At 46.5% G+C, this 20,671-nt stretch overlaps 1 protein-coding gene across 6 annotated transcripts in view; it reads left to right on the top strand.

The window, feature by feature from the left end:
• LOC144178639 (G patch domain-containing protein 4) overlaps positions 1-20,282 on the top strand; it is a 467,686-nt gene extending 447,404 nt beyond the window's left edge. For all 6 annotated transcript variants that reach the window (XM_077706639.1, XM_077706643.1, XM_077706638.1 and 3 more), the window contains 2 exons: positions 4,762-4,812; positions 19,897-20,282. In XM_077706639.1, the coding sequence (XP_077562765.1) occupies positions 4,762-4,812; positions 19,897-20,167 (322 nt within the window). In that variant the 3' untranslated portion in view covers positions 20,168-20,282. The remainder of the gene's footprint in view (positions 1-4,761; positions 4,813-19,896) is intronic.
• The last annotated feature ends 389 nt before the right edge of the window (positions 20,283-20,671 follow it).

Below are 20,671 nucleotides of genomic sequence, written 5' to 3'. Positions count from 1 at the left end.
CATATGTGTATGAACAAATCTACCGTCGCTGCTGATTCATCCACTACACGGAACAGTTTGCTGTTAACTACCAAGTCATGCATGTAGGGCTCTAACAGCTCGATGCCGTTGACACTGTTATCTACCAAGTGAAAAGGAAGCTGGCTCTTTTTGCAGCTCTGAGCAACTGACCAATTTCATTACAGTTAAAGCACACGGACAGTTTCTGCTTCTTTAGTACCTTCTTTTGTTGCTGGGCCTCTATGCCCTTCTCTTTTTCTGTGTCAATTTTGCTTTCTGGGGTTTTAATATCATGAGTGGTGCCCTTTTTTTTTTTGGAAAGCTCTACTTTCAGCTCTGCCCTGTCAGGCCTCTGCCTGAAATGGCCTTCTTGTGACCCAACTGTGCGACATACTACCAACTCATCGGCGAGTTCCACTGTTTTGTCAGCAGTGTTTTCGTTGGCCGGTTCTGCACCCAGTGCGTCATGTTCTCCTGTAACTGGCAATGAAACTATGTAGCCCAAAGTACTGAATAACATTTCTCGTGCTGACTGAAAGCCTTTGCTTTCTTGAGCCATTCTTCAGTGTTGTCCGGCAAACTCCGCATACATTTCACCCTTCACTGTCTCGTTCTCATGGAGTTTATAAGGAAACATTTCAGCTGACAGTCTTCACCCCCGCACAAAATTCAATTTAACCCTCTCGTCATCTTCCGCCTCCTTGGTTGGGAAGAGGGCTATCACGTCGGGTGCCTCACCTGGAAAAAGCATAAGCAAATGCTGCGGCAACGTCTCGCAGGCAAACTGGGCTTTCTTACACATATGCTCGAAATTGGCCAAAAAAGTCCTCTCTAGGGTTGCGTAAGGTCAGTCATTAACAGCGTAAGTCACTGAGTTGTCATTATAGTTGCATGCTGCTGTCACCCAGGGTCAACCTAAGTGTGGGGCATCTTGAGCTCAAGCTGTTTCAGCTCGATTTCCTGCTCTCCATGTTTTTCCTTGCAGCTGGACAGGGAGTTTTTGTCGCTCACGCTTGTGTTCTGGCCTATCTCGTTCGAGTTTGTGTTCTCATTTTTCTTGCTCGAGCTCCTGTTTTTGTTTTTCTCGCTTGATTTGGGTTTTGTTGTCTAGCTTTTAGTGCTCAGTATCTGCAGTTTGAAGTTGTGGGCTCATCCCTACATTAAGGAATAGAATAACGCTTCGTCGTTCTTCTCGCTGCTCTTGTGCTGTGCTGGACCGCAGAGAAACTGCCCACCAAGGATTTGAGGAGCGAGCCACGGCTCTTGTTGCGCGTATACGTCTCTGACTTCAAAGGGAAGCGATAACTTTCATAGTACACAGGGGTTTATTACGCAGACAACCACAATACAAACACTACACTGCACTACGCACCTAAACCCTGGGGCATACACCTATCAGCGCGTGCCCAGCCGATCTTCGGGCAGCGGTTAACGTCCGCCGACGTTTGGTGGGCGTGACGCTCGCTGAGGTAGGGTAAGGGGGCTCGCTGCAGCTCCACTATACATTTCAAGCCTCTGGGCTCAACCGGGCGGCATCGGCGCTTGTCCGCTGACCTTAGACGGTTCCAGCTGGCAGAGCGGGGATGCGGGCAACCCACACAGGCATGGAATATTCCTGGAGACTCACCGGACATCCTAGATAATGCCCTCATGCAATCAAGGCATGTGCAAATCAACACAGCGCGGGCCGTGACCCACGCTTGTGGGGAACAACAGCCAGTGCAAGGACCCCCAAAGGGGCTGATGTGGTTCTGAAGCTATTTTTTTGTTCTCCTCTGGCTACTTTTTTTCTGCAAGCGGTGGTGCTGTGAGGTTTGTAACAAAATCAAGGAAATGGAAGGCACTCATTTTAAAAGAGAAAGTGGGAATTTCATGCAAATTCAAAGAGAACCCGAAGAAGAGGTGCATGCAGGGCCGTACCCAGAAATTTTTTTCGGGGGGTGTTATGAATTTTGGGAAGGGGGTAGTTTTGCTGAAAGCAACAGTAAGTATTGTTTAAGTGCTGCCTGGAAAAGATTTCGGGAGGGGTTTGAACCCCCAAACCCCCCCTCTGGGTACGGCCCTGGGTGCATGGGCTTGGCAAGCTAGCTTGATTTGCCCACGGAGCAAGAATTATTCAGGAGGCGCAACTGGGCTTGCTCCGGCGGCGCCATAAAGTCACGGCGCCGGGCACGGCACCGACGCGCGCTCTGTCGCGAGGCGCCAAAGGAAGAAGGCTCGCCGGTTCAAGGTCAGTCAGTGCATAGCCGGCCGCCGCCGTGGGCAGACAACGCCGACGAATCCCTCGCGCGACTAGACTTTCATTGGAATCGGTTTACTGCGGATGAAGTCATCGCGTTTGAAACAATTTTCGTAGGACGAAGGGCTTTGATTTTTTTTTTTAGAACATGAACCTACAATAAAAAAAACCTGGTTGAGAATCTAGGTGAGATTAGTTCCAGTGAATGATGGTTCTTATCTTTAATGCAATTAGTTCATATTTAGACTGCCCTAACTTCGCCGCCCTGTCTGCGCAACATGAAAAGCCGCCCGCGAGAGGAGAGAGCGGCGAGAGTGAACCACTCGTGGCGGGAAGGCAGCGTCGGCAGACGTCGTCTGCTCCGGGATTCCTTCCAGTGCTTCTTTTCAAGCACGGTACGGCTTGTAACTAGGGCAGTATGTATTATTAACTGGTGCTAAAATGTCGAGCACTTCTATTTATTTATTTTACAGGAAGAAATCTGGCAATTTTCACAATAGTTTCGATGATATTACGAATTTTGTGAGTCGCGCCCGTAGAAGAACATGTAAACTATGGCAACGCGCTTGACGCGCCATCTGTTGTGCTGCTCCGCAAGCTGCGTTTCCCCCGTGCCAGACAGTGACATTAACGCGCAGCCCGCCCGCGCTGTCCCAGCCCAGCGGATTCCCCTCCTGAAATACTTCTTTCTCCGTGGATTTGCCACTGTTAACGCTCAACAATATTGTCGGTCAGCAAGAGGAACTTTAAAAGAAGCTGCAAGTTTTCTGCCCTGGTGTGAAACGAACGCGAGGTGTGAAGCAAGAGCAAAGGAAAAACATCCTGCTTACATAGTTCAAAAAAGTTAGAGCTGCAGGAGTGAACGTCGACGGGTCAGTCCTACGTGAAAAAGTTGACGACATCAAGCTCTCCTTGGGCATTAAAGACTTCTAAGTGCCCGGCGGCTGACTTCAGCAATTTAAGACACAGCACGGATTGTTGTACAAAGCAGTGTCTGGCAAAGTGAAAAATACCGGCAGCTTCTTTTTTTACGCTTTAGAAGAATTTACTCCTGGACATTGAAAATAAAAAAGTGCAGTCCAAATTGACCGGCTACTTCAGTGTTGCTCAATAAAAGTGGGTTTCTGGTGGAGTATACGTATTTTCTTTCTTTTCTTAACCTCTTTGGATAATATGATTTTTGCATAATACGTTTTATTTTCCTGTTCCCACGAGAAACATATCGAGATTTTATTATATTCTGCCAGCTTCCATTGTCATTCGGCAAGAGTTACGTGGGACAAAGTGGGTATTACTTAACTATTTGCCTCAGTTAGCACAGGTGGTCACTAAAAAGGACAAACTACTCTCGGCTTGCAGTCCACTGCAGCACATGTGGCCATAACCCTGTGTTAAATAAAACAGCCATTTTTTCTAGACGTGTGAAGCAAACCAGCAGAGAAGTAATTGAAGCATTCCACATTTGAAGCATGGGGGATGCTTTCGTTTGCTAAATATCGACAGTGCTGGGTGATAGAGAGTTTGGGATTTTATCCAACACGTACTGTGAAATGTGGCCGCTAGGCTGAATGTGTTGACCTTCCTTTGGGTTTATCGCCTTGGTAGAGGTCCTTTGTTGGAGCCTAACCGCTATATAGTATTTCATTATGGTGTGGGCAGGGATCTTCCCAAGAATATTTTAAAGGAGCACATTTTGAAAACGGGGAGTTGGGGGCAGAAGTTTGGGAATTCAAAATTTTCATCAGAAATATTGAACAGCTCTGACGAAATACCGAGCATTGCGGGGCTGCCGCGTGGTGAAAAGTGCGAGCTCTTATTAAACACAATGAGGAAAGGGTCAGCGCAAGCATTGAATCCAAGATTTGCATGCAGCTGGCAATCTGATGCTTCAAAGCCACTTGTTTAGACTCCTTTTCACATAACCAGATGGACGGAGGTGCGTCCCAGTGCTACGGGCGTTGATCTTGCTCAGTGGCGGTTTTTAGTTTCTCGGGTGCGCATTTCAAATGGGTCAGCCAGAACAGTGGGCAGTGAAGCGGAGCAGTGGGCAGCATTTCCCCACCACCCACTGTGGGGAGAACTCTGGGTGTGGGGTAGGGGGATGAGAGCTTGTTGGCTTGGGTTGTTTATGTGTTCTTAAAATAATTTTGAGTCAACACTTGTCTTGTTTTCTTTTTTTTTCTCCCCATTTTTGTTTTTTTACGCTGTTGTCAAGATGTCGCTAAGCCTACTGTAAGGCACAGAGGATAATTTTGTCACATCCTTGTGGGGGAGGTATTAAATCATGTTTAACCATTAGCAGGCATCGTACATACAATGTGGGGCATGTTGTTTGAGTGCCCGATAAAATAGTCAGGTACACTTGGCTCTATAAAACCTGCTTGACTGCCGCTCATTGCTAAGTGAGAATAGGCACATTCGTGAAAGGGACCTGCAAAAATTCACCTAAAAACAGCGCAGCTGTGTAGTTAATGCTGGGTGATGCACACGTGATCTGAGTGATTGTCCCCTCTGTCTTGCAGGATACCCGACGAGCAACTTTTCAAGGCATGTGGCGGTCTCACAGCACACAAGTAAGTTGGACATACCGAAAGAACGAGTAGAGAGACTTCTGTATTTTGGGAGACCGGTTGCAGCAGAGAGTGACATAGGAATGTGAGAGTAGGGCAATGGCAGCGTTGGCACACATGGTGTGCAAATATCAATTTCTGGTTAATATGACTTTAGGGGTACTGGTGTGTACAGATGAGGCCCATGCCCAATCAGCCCTTCCCCATCTCCCTTCCTTGGCCCTCGGTTTCCCAGTGTAGCCCTCTTTTTCCTGCCCTCGTTACTCGGGGAATTTTGAGTGAAGTAGAGGCGATTGTCACACTGATGATACTTAAAAGGACACTGAAGGCTGAATGAAATTTTGTTTTAACTGAAAGGTCATACGTTTTGTAGCTCTCGGCTTTTGTTAAATGAGGAACGATGCGTTACTTGCTGAGAAATAAGTACCTAAATAAACCTGGCATTTCTTTCACCCGCTTCCCTTTTTTTCGTGACGTGGCTATTGCATCACAAAATAGGAGGAAAGCCCCAATGCGGTCTAGAGCGTAAACACTGGCAACAGTAACTTTAACGTCTCCAAGTTGTGGCCGACTATGGCAACGTTTCTTTGGCCAAGGAGGCTGGCTTGGACTTTCATAATTTTTCACCGATGGAATGAGCAATGTGTTCAGATGCTTGAGCGGCCAGTGCGCCCGCCTACTCCGGCATCCCAGACTGATTGAGCCAGCTGCGAGCATGCGGGGCCGCTTTTGAAGCAGCAAGTGTCGTTTTGAATATCAGGTGCAGTGTCTCGAGCTCTGGGGTGCCATTCAAGAGGGCGCCTTCACTTCACCTCATCTAGTGATAATAGCCACCTCATATTATCTTTTCTCACCCAGCGCAGACCTAGCGTGAAATAAACACTCTTCACGGCAGCCGTGTCGGGTAGTCGTCGTTGCCCACGCTTCCCCTGGCCCTAACATAACAAGGGCAGAGCGAAGCACGCTTTATGAATTAATTATCAGCAACTGCTTGAGGCGAAGAGCACAAGTTTGGATTGGTCAGCTAACTACCCACTGTAAATACTGTATCTTTCATGGGCGATAAGTTTCTAACCGGGTGCGGGCACACTTTACTGATAGCAACATTTTAAATAAAGTGTACATATTTCCTCCTCCTCTGCACAGAGAATGGGAGATTGGAATTTAGGGGGGGTTGCTCAACCACCTGCAGTGCATCGTGTTCCTTTTGCAGATTCTAATGAAGGGACTTTAGTAGCTTCCTGCCGAGATATTGCTCGCAGAATCTCGGGCCTTCCCCGTCATAGGTTATTAACCTCACCAATTGCACACCCATGCTTTTCCAAAACAAAACTGAAAGCATAATGGCTGACTATTAATAGTGAAGAAAGCAGCCTGCCTCGGAATGTATTGTAGCGGCCACTTCATCATTGACAACAAGTGCCACTATCATCCCCGTGGGCCGCTGTGCCAGCGTCAGCAGTGCGTGTCTTCGGCACGCAGGACGGGCCACGCGACAAAAAAGAACACCCAGGCTTCTGTGCTGCTCGGCCGCATTCTACGGGTGCTCCCCGACTCGCGGGCTCATGCTGCCATTGAAACTGCATGCAAATAATTCTAGGCCCTGCCGCATGACTACATCGGCGCCTACAGTATAAAAGCTCTGTCTGTGCCTTTTAAATAAGATGAGCTCATGGAAAGCTTTAATTTACATTTACTTCACATGCTCAACCACTTGGGAACTATTCATTTAAGGAAAACATTTATAGATGCTTCTCCAATGAGCTCTCACCGTTCACCACTTCTGTGACGTCACAAACCATAGTACCCAAAAGTGTATGGGGCGTCGTTACCTGTTTTCACGTTTCTGGTATTTTCTGCCCTATTAAACAACTGCTAGTTGCGAGAATGGTGTATTTAGATTCTCGGCACCGTAATCCCTTAATACAGGCCAACGTGTTTCTACCCTTTAGTGTCCCTTTAAAGAAACCCTTTCCTTCGCTCGCACTATTACTTTGGGCAGAAAGTCTGTTTTGTCAGCATGGTTTTGCACTTGAAAACAATGAAGGGTGGCGACTTGTGGCCATCTGCTGTACAGCACATTACCGTAAAAGGCTTGTGCTCATTGCCAGGGGTCAAAAAGTGAGCCTGACTCTCCCCCTTTTTGGCGACGGTTCTCCTGCTTGGCTTATTGAATTAGAGCGGCGTTTGGTCAGCGTTGCTGATCTGGCCAGGCAGGAACTCTTGCCTCCTCCTCAAGTCCTTGACGTACTGCTGAAACTTGAGCAGGTTGTCGTCATAAGTCTTGGGGAGCTTTCACGAAACCTTTGTGTGATGTCTCAGGCTAAGCTTGCTCCGCTTCATGACATTTGTGATCCACTTCTATGAGATCTTGAATTTGTGTAGCTGTATGTTCAGACCATTAGAGACGGCCCGTGACTTCATTTCTGTGTTTTCGTACGACATGCTCAGGCTTCTGCTTTGCTGTGTGGGGCACACTCGTAAAATTTCTCCTCGACGGCATGGTTTTCCCGGTTCTCCCCACAAAACGAACGACGCAAACCAGCGCACACAAAGATCTTGTCTCTTTGTTGCCACCACCCCCGAACGCACTTCTCCGAAATGCTGGATTCTCATTTTGCAGCTACATTGTATTCTTTTGCATACAAAATCATTTTCCGCTTGAAGACTGTGCTGTATTGCCGCCGAGCTTGTGAGGAGGCATTGTTAGGTATGTCCTTCGAGGTCCAGAACCGTCACCAATGCCTTTTCTGCACCGTCCGCAACGCAAAGAACGCTTTGCTATCACAACGAAAATGGCGAGGGATCCATGTGACTGGCTAGATAAAGCTTTGTGGTGGCTCTAGTCCACTCCAGAAATGACTTTTGAGCCAGCCACAGATTTAATTTTTTAGCGGATGGCAGAGACAACCTCACGTATAGGTCGACTCCACGTATAAGTCGACCACTCTAATCTTAGATAGTCAGAAAAAGGTCAACTTATACATCACAGTATATGGTAATGCTTCCAAAGAAAATGTGAACGTTCGCGCCAGTTGAGATAAGACGGTAGTGTAGCACTGAGTGCATTGCTAACTGGGACATTAGCAACATCTATCGGCAAGTGGCCTAGCGGCCGAAGGGGAAGGGGCTCACTAAGAGGTGAGCGATCTGTGGCCGATACCAAAACACTGCAGCTGGCAGTCAGCTGATCTGTGACGACGACTTCACTCGTGTCTTGCGAGGGGTGCGCTGTAGGGCCCTGAGCAAAACAGTAGTTGACATTGAAGTAATGCTTTTGAGCTCGGTGGGACACAATACTGCTGTTGCTGCTACTGCTGCCCACACAAATGCTGCCACACAACAGCGCTACTACGGCGCTCACTTTGCGACCTTTGAGCCACGACCAACTTGTACTCGCTCGTAAGGAAGTTGGGGTTGAATCGCAGCACAAGATTGTCACACCGATGAATGGAACAGCCACTGTCGTCACATAACCAACGTTAATGCAGCACATCCTGTGCGATGGAATCACTCAAACACATTTTGTACAAGAAAAACACAAACTGCATTGGGGGCAGCCTGGCAGACAAGAGGAGTTGCGGCTTCCTGCGCTGTGCACGGCCCATGCATATGTTGCCTTAGCAACAGGAACGGGCAGACACCGGCATGGTGGCGCACACACATGGTTGCCGGCATGTGTACGATGCCTGGGAATAAAACCTGTAGCTAAATGACTCAGTGTACTGTGAACAGGGGGATAGCTTGTTCGCACTAAAGGGACACTGAAGTGAATTTTTCAAGCTCCTGTTTTTGCTTGCACTGCGTACACTGGCTCAAATAAACACTTTTCATCGTTTAACCGGGCAACAGGGTGGTGTTTCGTTTATAAAGCCTGAAAGAAGGAAAACTACCATGTGCGGTTTGCGGTGGCCGCACCAACTAACAGCAATGACTTCAATAAAAAGTGCAACGTGATTGGACAATGTCCTCGATTAGAATTCAAACCAGTTTCGGTTTCGGTTTTGGTTCTGTGAAACAACAGGCTTGGCATCCGACGTTATTGTTGAATGAGCATTCTCAATATCTCAGTAATCGGTATACCGCGCTTCTGCCATGTTGTCGGCTGTAAAATGTGTCAGATAGGCCTACCAGCACGGCTTAGAATTGTATCAATCACATGGCGTACGCAGTGGTTGAACACCCTCCGCGTCACCGCAGACGCTCAAATGCGATGTGCTTTTCCCCCTTCTTTAGAGCTTGCCTGGCTCGTGCCTGTATTGTAAGGGGTGTGTTCGCACCAGGCAATGGGTCGGCTGATTCGGGACTTTGCGTGTAAACGTGCCCGCTATTCAGTCTTTATGTCTACCGTACTTCCACAATTCGGGGGAACTTATTAGTGGTCTTGGGGATAGCAGTGCCCCTTGTGTAGTCACACCACCTTCCGTGACACACATTATGATGCAAGATTGCTACAACGATGGGCAGCAGCATGGAGTAGCAGGGACCGGGTAGCACAGGACTGTACAAGCATTGCTGTAGAGTTGAAACGACGTTGGGTTGTGCGTGCCGCTGCACCATGATACCAGATTTTTTATGAGAGCATGGAGTGGACCATTGAGCAAAAAAGCCGGTGTCGGCGTTTGGAGGCAGTTAAATGGCTCCCACACCACGTGCCTTCGACGCATTCAATAGCGCAAAGCGTTTTCATAGCACACGCTTTAACTCTGCTGTAGCGAAAGGTGGCTGTCTGTGCAAGTTCACCACAGGTGAACCGAGGAAGCGAAGAACACAGCCAAGCAAGCAAACAGACAGGCAGTGAAATCCACCAACATTGTCAACTCGCCCTGTATCTGGCAGCACGAACAAGCAGGGGCGCAATGCACTTGGAGGCAGAATGAAGCCATTTGAAAGCACAAGCCGGAAGTGGACTGCGAAGTGAAGTGTCTGAAGCGGCAAGAGGGCAAATCCCTTCAAGTTTGCAGGGCAGAAGCAAAGTGTCTTAGGCGTTTAATTGGATTCTATTGCTTCCGCATTCAGAACCCATAAGAATTGTGTACGCGCATTGTACTTTTTAAAAATATTATTGTTCTTATTATTTTTTCAGTCTAGATTGGTCATGTTGTCTCATCATAACCGGTAACTGATGCCTTTTGGCAGGTGAGCATTATAAAAGCAGGGTCGTCCAACAAGGCAACTTTTTTCGCTTGTAGCTTCGAAAGAGCTGTAACCAACCCCAGTGCTGCTTGGCCCGTGTGCAAGCTTCTCTTTTGGTAGGGATCTGTGGCTAAGCAACACCTGACAAAACACAGCTGCTCCATCGGAGGTCAAGATGTCCTTTTCACTGCACATCTACAATTCAGTGAGGTAGCGGTTGTGCTAGATTGAACCAGTTATTGCTACACCTGAAGCCGTGCAACATAAGGTTTATATCCCCCTCTATATAACCTGCGGGGCTTTGTGTGCCGGTGTGGGTGGCCATCATAACAGGTTTTGCGAAGTGTGTATGACAGCTGTGGATGCTATTAATGCACTGCGGTTGTGTGAAAAAACATCGAAGATACCAATTGTCATGCTGTGTAAACTTTCACTTGTATTTGTGAGCTACTGGCCTTGGGTATGAAAGACCTGTGATATTAACGCTTTTTGTTGGCACAACATTGGGAAAAAAGTACTACCACCCAAGGACCTGTTTGCTACACAACAATGTTCACAACACTGCAAAAGCTGTCGCGCTGTTTCTTGTTCCGACAGCTACAAGTTCAAGTGTCTTGTGCGGAAAATGTGGTTGTTGCATTATCTCAATCAATGAGGTGGCACCCAGTGCTCATTTCGTTACCTAAAAGCTGCATCAGTCATATAGAAAACCGTAAAAATACTTCATCTTGTACTAAATGAAATCACAAAGAATTGTTTTTTTTTTATTTATAATATACAGGTTTCAATAACAATACGTGCAGATATTACAGCCCTATCATGAAATTCGCTGAGCTATTGCACTCCAAATTTATCCAAATGGCCATTTTCAGGCCAGACACCGTCATTCTCACTGCATTAAAAAATTTAGTAATTGGATAGCGCAGTATAGGTAATTATGGAGATGCGACACTTGTTGATGTATGTATAAAATACCCTGTACTGTACTTGAACAAAATATTAGTACTTTATAACTCGAAATTTTGTATTATACTGATCAAGTGTTACAAAGACAATGCACTGACTTATTTAGACACTTTTCGTCTTCCTCCTCTTCCGTGTTCATTGTTTTTTTCTACCTGGTGCATAGCCACAGCTTGATTGTCCTTCTAAGCAGGTTTATAAATGGGTTTAACTTTATTTAATCCATTAACACGAAACACTTTATCCCATACAGGGGGAAAGGAAGTGGAGGGAAGGGGTGTGAGAAGATTCGTGGAATGACGAGGTGCACGTTCAGGGACTATGACACACTCCATGGACATGAATTGTGGGAACATCCTCAAGGCAATGGGTAACTGCCCAGTCAACACATCACATGATAAAGCCCTTGAAACCACGGCAGTAACGCAACCAGTGGAACAAAATTTTGCGGGGCTTTTAATTTAGTGGAATGCCGGTGTCTTTACATTGGAAAGTTTGCGAGTTGCATAGGAAAGAGCCCGCTGTACCCCTGATTGCTGTTCCTGTAAGGGAATGTCTTAAAGTCCATCTTTGTTTGTGTCCGTGTGTGGAACTAGTGCTGGTTCGTCAAAATGAGCTAATGTGGGGGGCCCCAGAAGGGCGCACTTGAGGTCATCAAAGGAGGCTTATTGTTTCTGTTACCAAACCCACGCAGCGTTTTTAAGACTGCTGGTGAGAGGCACACTCCTCTTGGCAATGTCCTTATTAAGCCACTGAATGTTGGACACAAACTCAAGAAGGCTTTTAAAGCAAAGATTTCTACCTCTACCAGCCAACGGTTCTTTTGCGGCGTGTGGGGACAATAAACTCCCAACGCGGCGGAGCCGGTGGCGGTGAGTAAAGGAGGGTGGAGGGTTTCACTCACGGAGCACCCTGTAGATGGCGCGGCAAATTTACCCAGCATTCCCCGCATGGAGGTGCCTGCTCACTGGCGCGCTCGCCGGCACGTGTCGGCAGCACGTCTTTGTTGTCTGCTTCAGCTACGGTTGTTTTGTGCCTGTTTTGGCGCAGCTTCGCGTCCATTGCATGCTTCATTCGCACGGCTCGATTAACTTGTTCGACAGAACCTCCTGGGTAACCCTGACCCGACGGAATTAAGTGGTCGTATGGCAAAGATACGCTAAGGATTGGTTTGCAGGGTGGGAAAACAAAATGTGGAGACCACATACAGACATCTGGCCGCTGGAGAAACGCTACCTTTTGTGCACTGCTTGTCACGAATGGGACTCCGTTTTCTAAATTGGAGAAGACCAGTGTGGTTCTGTTTTAAGAGGTATTAAAAAAGGTGAAAGGAGCAACTGGTTCTGATAAATAGCGATTATGAAAGTTCCCTCAGCTTTCTCGAAATTCTCAAACTTACTAAACTAACTAGTCTTAATCGGCATAAATGGGAATCACTCAGTGCACATGCCGAATTGTTTCGGTGTCTACGCATGTGTCGCGCGGTGGTGTAGCCCCGAGCTAGCGCATCAGGATGGCTAGGCTCCACTGTCGCACCCTTCGAAAGACGCTCCTTTCCGTTTTCTTCCTGCCGACGCACAGCTGGGCTACAGCGGCGCTCTGCCGCTCTAGTCTGCCGCTCTAGCTTGGCCGTGGCCATTGCTGCTGCGTTTGGGACTCCGCCCTTGCAAATTCCTAGTAACGGCTGGCAGAATCTCTGGTTTCACTCTTTGTAGAGCCACGTGTGTGAATTCAAGTGACATTGCATGGGCAATTGTTGTGGGGGCCGTTTAAAGCTTTGCTTTCCAATCACCTTCACAGTGTGGATTGGGGCCAATTTTTTTTAGTTCTTCCACCATGCGGGGTGCCTCACAAGCAGCCCAATTGCACACCTTTCACGGTCTGGGTGCATTTTGTCTGTTAACGAAGTGGTCAAGGGGAGGGACATCATCGAATCCCAAGAAACATTTCTTCGGCTTTGAGTGAAGGCTGAAGGCTTCCAATGCTGGAGAACAAGCTCGAAGCATAGAAAGGACTCATCAAACATTGCAGCATACACAATCACTTCATCGAGATAGATGAGTGCCGTCACTCACTTTAAAGGGACGGACCACCGATTTTTTGTTGCATACATATTCTCTAGCTCATATGAAAGCCAGCGTTTGATATAGTTGAGTAACCACAGACAATTTAGGAACAAATTGGCAGAAATAATTTTAATTTCGCACTAAACTTTCCGTAATCTGAAGGGCGACGGTTTGTAGTATAGAAACTTGACACTACAATATGTGCCTTGGTCACGTGACCTGCAAACTTTGCACCTACTGAAGCTGCTGAAACGTTCAATCGCTTATTCAAAACCTTTTAACATAAGTATTTGTATAAGTTTAAATGGTATGTGTATTTTTATACATTGTTTTCAAAATTTTATTGGTGCAATCCAGAGGCCCGCCACTGCTGGGTTGCATCATGGATAGTGTCATCATGGATAGCATCATGGATAGCAAGACTCTGGTCATGTGTCCTCAGCATCCTTCCGTGTGTTTTTTTTTTTTTTTTTTTTGGGTGTGTGTGTGCACATGAGATGTTGTGTAGGGGCTCATGGTGAATGTTTAGATTTTTCTGGCGTCTTTGCGGTGATGCTCCGGAGACCGTGTACTACGGTCCACTTGTCAGATTTTCAGAAGGAAACCAAGGTGAAAATAACTCGAAATACGTGTAAGATTGCATCTTGCGAAAGCTGGGACGAAGAATTAAAATGAGATGAAAGTAAGTGTGAAACATGAAATGAAGGCTGGTGCGGAGGAGCTAACTGTACAGGTTAAGTCTGTGTTGGGAGCGGGGCGAAAGGCCAAGGGGGGCAGCTGAGGTGTCCAAGAATGGGTGCGTAAGCTGAGCCGTCGTGATTTCTCTAGATTGCGCAAACCAACCGATTCGTGAACCAAGCAGTTGCAAAGGATTTGAAATCGAGTGTTGATAACTGATATCTTTAAGTCGTTGACTGCAAGTTCATCGTTCCCAGCTACGTGGTCAGTGCATGGCGATCCCATGGGGCCCCATGTAAATAAAATAAAAACCAACGGACGAACACCTTATCGAACAAATCATGCATGAATTAGAACAGTTATGTAGGCATTTATTTTATTTGCCTGTTAATCAGGTAAATCTGCATTTTTTAATTTAATTATGGTGTGTTGAAAGCAAAATAAATGTCTGCGTGTTTTCTGTGTTGTGCACATAAATAAGGCGGCTAGCTTTGTGCTAATTTTTGTCTGTTTTATCAGGGTTTTCGTGCGGGAGTCTCGCGGAGTCCAAAGCAAAGAAATATTTGAAGCTGTTGACCTAAATATTTTGCTTTCGTAGGTGCATGTGTAAAGGTAGAGGATGAGTAAAATGAAGGACAGGGCAACAAATACCTTTCATAATTAATCACTGCGCAAAAGACGGCACAGACAGGAGAATAGCCACAGTACAGACACTGGTTATTCTCCTGTCTGTCCCGTCTTTCGTGCTGTGATTAATTATGAACACCTACCAACTCCCCAACTTGCAACTGTCCAACAAATACCTGAATAACAAAAACATAAACACCTGGTACGTCACCCCTATCTATCATCATCCATTCAATCTGCTGAGTGTTCCCATCCTAGAGGATGGCCAGGCGACCATGCGATAACTGACGTGGGCGAGAGGGGCAGTTTCTGTACCGGACAAAGCATTCTGCCGAGTGGTTTTTTAACGATAGTAGAAAAAAAAAATGTCAAAGACTGTGAGTCAAAGGATAGGACACCCGGTGTCGTTCACAATATTTTTGCACTGAGTGCCCCGCCTGATGCAACAAGTCAGGCAGCGCAAGAACTATGTCCGGCTACAAAACCGTCCCCCAGTACTGCGAAAGATCAGACCGCAAAAGAGACTTCGGTGAAACGTCTTGAAAGCATGACCAACTGGAGAAAAGGACTGCTACTTAAGTCATTTGTATTTAAAGAGCAGCAAAGAACATAAATGTTTCCCTCCCAACACTCCAACTTGTGTACACGTAGGCACTGCTCTCTACAGCGAGGCGCTTCATGTGTGACCGGCGCTACGTGACCGCAGTCACCCCTGGGGAGGGCACCGTGCTGGTTCCGAAAACGTCTGGTTTTTCATTAGTAGTTTTGGTTGGAGAGGGTGATTCTAATTCCTCAGCAACTGGGGAAAGGTTGATTCATCTTGGAGCCATCTTGAGCTAGTCGACTACAAAAGGACGTGAATGAAGTCGTTGTCACCAACGTATCCGGATGGACGCCAACGAGCAGCTGTTAGCCAGCTGCTCGTTGAATCTGAATCTGATATCTGAATCTGAATCTGATGTTATACTCGAGAGTGTCTTCTTGATTGCTTGATAACTGCTTTCAATTTGGATTTTCTTCATTGGCTGGTGGCTGCTTCCCTGGTTAGCCCGAACCTCAAACTTTATACTGTGTTCATTTTACCAAGATCCCAATGTCAATTGACTTAGTCGCAACTGTGTAATTGAATGCTTGTTATAATGCACAAAAAAAAATGGCGACATGGTCGCAGGCACACATCCACACGACCTGCCATGCACTGGCCATAGACGACTCGTGTACGCCCAGTCGTCTCTTTCCCCGTTAAATATCCACTTTCTATCTGCTTTCATTCTCAGTAACCAGATAACAATTGAAATAAACAGAGTTTGCAATGTACCTATTTCAAACGTAAAACTCGGTAGTAAAAGTGAATGCTTCTTGGCTTCTACAATGCGCGTCTAGAGAAATTTCCAGCATGCAATTGCTTCCACAGAGCCTGTCTTCAGGGACAAACAGGTAGGTGCAGGCGTCCTTTCCAAATATCTGGGGCGGTCATTTTCTTTCACATTTTAAGGGGACACGCGGGTCGAAAAAACGCGATTTTTTCGAAATATACCGATTTTTTGTTTTCCCTTGCATTAGCATCTTTGACTATCCTTCTTTCATGGGTAAAAAAATGAAAGCGAAATACGAACGAGAACTTAGTGAAAAATGTGTCTGAATGACTCGCGGTGACCCAAGAAATCGCGCAAACAAGCCAAATTTCGGCCAGGTTTGAGAATTTATTCCGCACGGCAGTGTGGCTCGCCGCCATTTTGGTCACTTGAGAGAGGTAGATCAAGCCTTCTTCTCTCGATTGAGCCGCTCGCCAGCTTCGTATCTCCGCGTAAAAAAAATAAAAAAAATGTTTCTTCCCGCTTGTTTTGCGAGCTCCCACTGGGCATTTAAATCACGTGACGCGAAAGCGGGACCGCCATTGGCTCTTGCCGCTTGTGAGCCGCCATCGCCCGCATCGTTCCGTTCGCTACTTCGCGCTATCTTTTCTATTTCCTTATCGTGTGTTTTTAATCGTGAACGGTGAGGAGAAGCGTGACTTTTGTCGCCGGAAGCAGCGTACTTCATGCCGGTACAAAGGAAAGCGCAAGCGGCGCAGCGTTGTGACGACCACGGCCAATGCCGGCACGACCGGCACCGTGAGGCCTAACGGCGCCGGGCCTTCAAGCGTTGCAAGCGCGGCTCTACCAGGCGGGGCTGATTTTATCAGCGAAGATATCGGCTTTATAAGCGCATCGGAGAAGAAGTCGGCAGCCTTCCAAGGTGAGGAGACAGCCAGCCACGGGAGCGGTGCAGTTATCTGTGGAGTCGGCGCTCTGACTGACCTTGAGTGCCGCCGTGTGCGCGACGTGCGGGAAGTGCGAACTCGTCGTAGTTGAGGTTGCGAACAAGCGGAAGGGCTTCGCATCGGTACTGGAACTGAAGTGCAAAAACGAGAAGTGCCCTGCGGGAGTGGCTGCGGGAGTGATTTCTTCTGTTTACTCGTCGCAGCGCGCTGCCGCCGTCGGTCGCGGAGGCCGCAAACCGGAACTCTGCAGTTTCGCCGTCAATGTGAAAGCGGTACTCGCTGCACGCGCGGTTGGCATCGGACACGATCAGCTGTGCAGGTTTTGTGCCATTCTTGGTCTACCAAAACCACAGCATCAAAAGACGTTCTACAACACTGCCAAGAAAGTTCATGTTGCGGCCACAAAAGGCGTCTCAGACAACCTTGCTGAAGCAAGGCAAGTAACTGCGTTGCAAGCTGGTCAGACTGACCTCAGTGTGATTTTTGATGGTACTTGGCAGAAGCAAAGACACGAGCCACAACAGTGTTGGCACTGCCATTTCTCTTGACACTGGTCTCTGCCTGGATTTTGAGGTGCTGTCAAACTACTTGTACTTGTAGCCGCCACCAAAAGCTTGATGAGCAAGAGGAGGAAGTGTGGCAAGCCTTTCGTGCCTCTTGTGTGTGAAAAAAATGTTGACTGCTCATCCCATGCCATGGAGACGGAAGCAGCACTGCGCATCTGGCACAGGACGCTATCGTACAACCTGCAGTTCACTGTAGTGGAGACTGCCACTGCCCTCGCAGGGTTGTGGTTCAACAGAGGCCACACTAGTTTTGAGCAAGTTCTCCAAGAACTGGGAATCTTCCCTTCAGAAGAACTGGTCAGATCTTCCCTTCAGAAGAACTGGTCAGACTAAGCAATGCAAGTGACCAGCGGAGGATCAGGCAAATGTGTGCAAATCTGACTGCTAAGGCTAGCCCCATTGCCGCAGCCTGGTGAAACAAACCCATACCAAGGACTACCCCAGCAAAAACCGTGAGGGTGCAACTTATGCAGCAGGAGCATTCTAGTTTTAGTACCTCAATGTGGACATTTCAGACTGTATCCCCACCAAATTTCATGTTGTTCGAGCAAGAATTTCTGAGTCTGCCAAAGAAATAAACTTTCAATTGCGTTTTTCTCAGCTTGTTGTTTTTGTCCGTTTTCTGAGTTTGTGCACACTTATTTTCCCACTTAAAGTTGTCGTATCAGGATGAAATTTTGCACAGATGTTCATTATAACACGTAGAGTGCACAAATCTTGTTCATTATGCAATTTGTGTCCTTAGATATTTCTGACGGTCATAAAACAAAAATATACAGAACAAAAAAAGGCACACTACCAGTAATTTTTTTTTCGTGGTGAGGAAAATGATGATGAGGCTTTTTCAGGTAGATTTGTGCACTCTGCAGTTCATAAGGAACCACCTAGGCTAATTTAAAAGTTTCAGAAAAAATTTTTACTATAAAAAAAAGTGTGCACAAAAAAGCCATTTTTCTGAAAGTCATGCTGCGTAACATTTTATCCGGAGCAGCTATTCAAAATCTGATTACATATATGACCAGAGGAGCTCAATCTCTATAAGCTGTGAAAATTTCAGCCTCCTAACTTCATTATTAAAAAAAAAGTTGTTTGGAGGAGCACGTCCCCTTAAACCCCTCTTCCGGCACAGTATGTGGAAATACTTTTTGTAAAGTGTCGGAATATTCTTTAACTGCTGGGACTTTTAATTCTCCCCAAGCTTCTTTTACCAGGCTCCTTCAAGCTTAATTTGTTTCAGGTGTGTTCCTAGACACACGAAAAGTTGCCTGAACGAAGCAACTAGTTGCCAAGCATGTGTTGCCTTTAAGCAGCCGTACTGCTACTGGCCATCCTCCTCCAAGCCCGCTTGACGAGCGGGCTGCAGAGCCTTGCGAATGGCTCTGACCGCCCCAAAGTTCCGAATGCCTTTGGAGACCAGCTTAGTGTCTTCGTGTCATTATCTGACAAGGCCTGAGACTCTCTCTCACACCTCCAGTGCTCTTGCAGCCATTCATTCGCTTAGTATCGACTTTGCAATGTGGTACAGTCTCGCTGCTGCGTATCACCTTTCACTTTTCTCCTTCCCCGCTCTGATTCGGCGCATTACACCCTGTGCTGCCGCATGTAGCTCTTGGCCACATCTTTCTCGGCTGATAACAGTGTTTTCATGCTCACAAGCGACACATCACAGTGCTCTTTATTCTTCATTTTTTATCCATGCCTAATTCAACGAAAAATCCGGCTTTCATGTATTTGAGATACGCACCGGAGTCGGCATCTGGGGTTCTCTAAACCAAGCTCGTGTAGCTATTATGGCTTAGTTTGGATAAATACCACACGGCGTCTTATTTTTCTGCTTACTTTCCTGGTATATTACACATTGTTTTTAAATAGCTACACATCATCAATTATCTTGTGACTTCATTTCGCATCACATGTATATTCATCATATTATGCATGCTTATATTGACACTTCGAAGCCCACTCATTCAGTATCTGTGGAAAGTTTTTTGTACATTGGTATCTAAATGAAAGATACAAAATTGGTCGAGACCAATTGCTCTTGTCGGGCGACGACGGTGAGGCCGAGCGACAAGACCGACAGAAATTACTTTTGGAAGCTGCAGTCACGAGTGTGAATGAGCCTTAATATGGTAACAATGGAAGACATTAATGTAATAACAAAGACAATAATACTACTTTTATCATTATTATTAGTTTCGTATATGTGAGGGGGTGACAAATTTTTTTGGCCCTGGGTGCAAGTTTACCCAGCAACGCCACTGGGTAAAGTATCTTTGAGTTGAGCTCTTCACATTGCCACCATTGGTTAAGTAACAAGTGTTAAGAGATGTCAAACCAGTAGCCTTTCCTGTCTTCTGTTTCTCATGGTCCCTCGCGACGTTTGAATCACCAAGCTTTTTCTCAACAGTGGAATGTAAGGGCAGCCGCTGTCAGATTGTTAAGGACTGTTTAACTGCTACAACATAGTATTGCTAGGCACGTGCTTGCTGTAGTGCCACGAGCAAAGCAACAAATTTTTCTTTGCGTATCTCACATCACCGAGCCAGGTTTGTCTGCAAACCTGTCGTCAGGCTAGAAATGTCTCTGTCCAAATGTGGTCGGGATCATTCTTTAAAAGAAAATTTTCAATTCGCTCAGTTTCTGCACAATTCGTTCAGTGTTTTGCACTTGCCAAGCATGTGGTCCTTGCAGCCGTTGTGTCAACACCCAACATGCAATAACCATTGCTTCTCAGGTGCAGTGCCAGTGATTAATTTGCTGGCAATTTATTTTTCACTGCACGCAGGGCTGCAAGGCACGGGCACAAGATGAGTGGCAAGCTTAAGCGTGTTCAACAGCAAGAGGAGGCTCTAATGTGTGGGTCTGGCAGTGCCGAGGCCGAGTTAGTGTCCGGAAAAACCACCGCGTCCACGGACAGCTCTCAAACCACTCCGCCGGGCCGCAAAAGCAAAAGAAAGAAACACCTCATCGTCTTGCAACAGGCACCCGAGGAATCCTCGGGACAAAAGTCCCGTCGAAAGAAAAAAAGAAAGCAAAAAAGTGATGACGGGGAGTGAAGTGCTGCTGAAAAACAATTGGGGGGGCTTATGTAATAAAGTGCACCACACTGTCTACAACTGAAGATGCGAACAATAAAACAGGTTTCAGTTGTACCGTTAAGTTCAACAAGAATCCACTGTAATGTGAGATTTTGTTATACTTTGTTATAACGGTATTTATTGAACTGCCTTGGTGAAATACCACTAAGTTCAACAAAAAACCACTGTAATATGAAACTTTGTTATACTTTGTTTGAACGATATTTATTGAACTGCCTTGGTGAAATGCTGTTGAATTCAGTGTGAATGGGTCGGACAAAATTTAGCTGATCAGGTTTCACTTGTTAAAGGGCCCATGAAGACAAATTAAAACTTTGTTCAATTTGAAAAGAACTAACCGAAAAGAAAAAACGCGAGAAATAGTGAAAAACTTATAAATTTCACTCTGCAGTGCCGTAATGTGGGCAGAAATGGCAATCAAACGGAACCAAAGGCCCCACTGCAAAAGCCCAGTCACAGTGA

The sequence above is a fragment of the Haemaphysalis longicornis genome, unplaced genomic scaffold, assembly GCF_048455015.1.
Source record: "Haemaphysalis longicornis isolate Haplotype H1 unplaced genomic scaffold, Haemaphysalis longicornis Haplotype H1 scaffold_4, whole genome shotgun sequence".
Classification (NCBI taxonomy): Eukaryota; Metazoa; Arthropoda; class Arachnida; order Ixodida; family Ixodidae; genus Haemaphysalis; species Haemaphysalis longicornis.
This window is presented reverse-complemented; position numbering and strand designations above follow the sequence as displayed.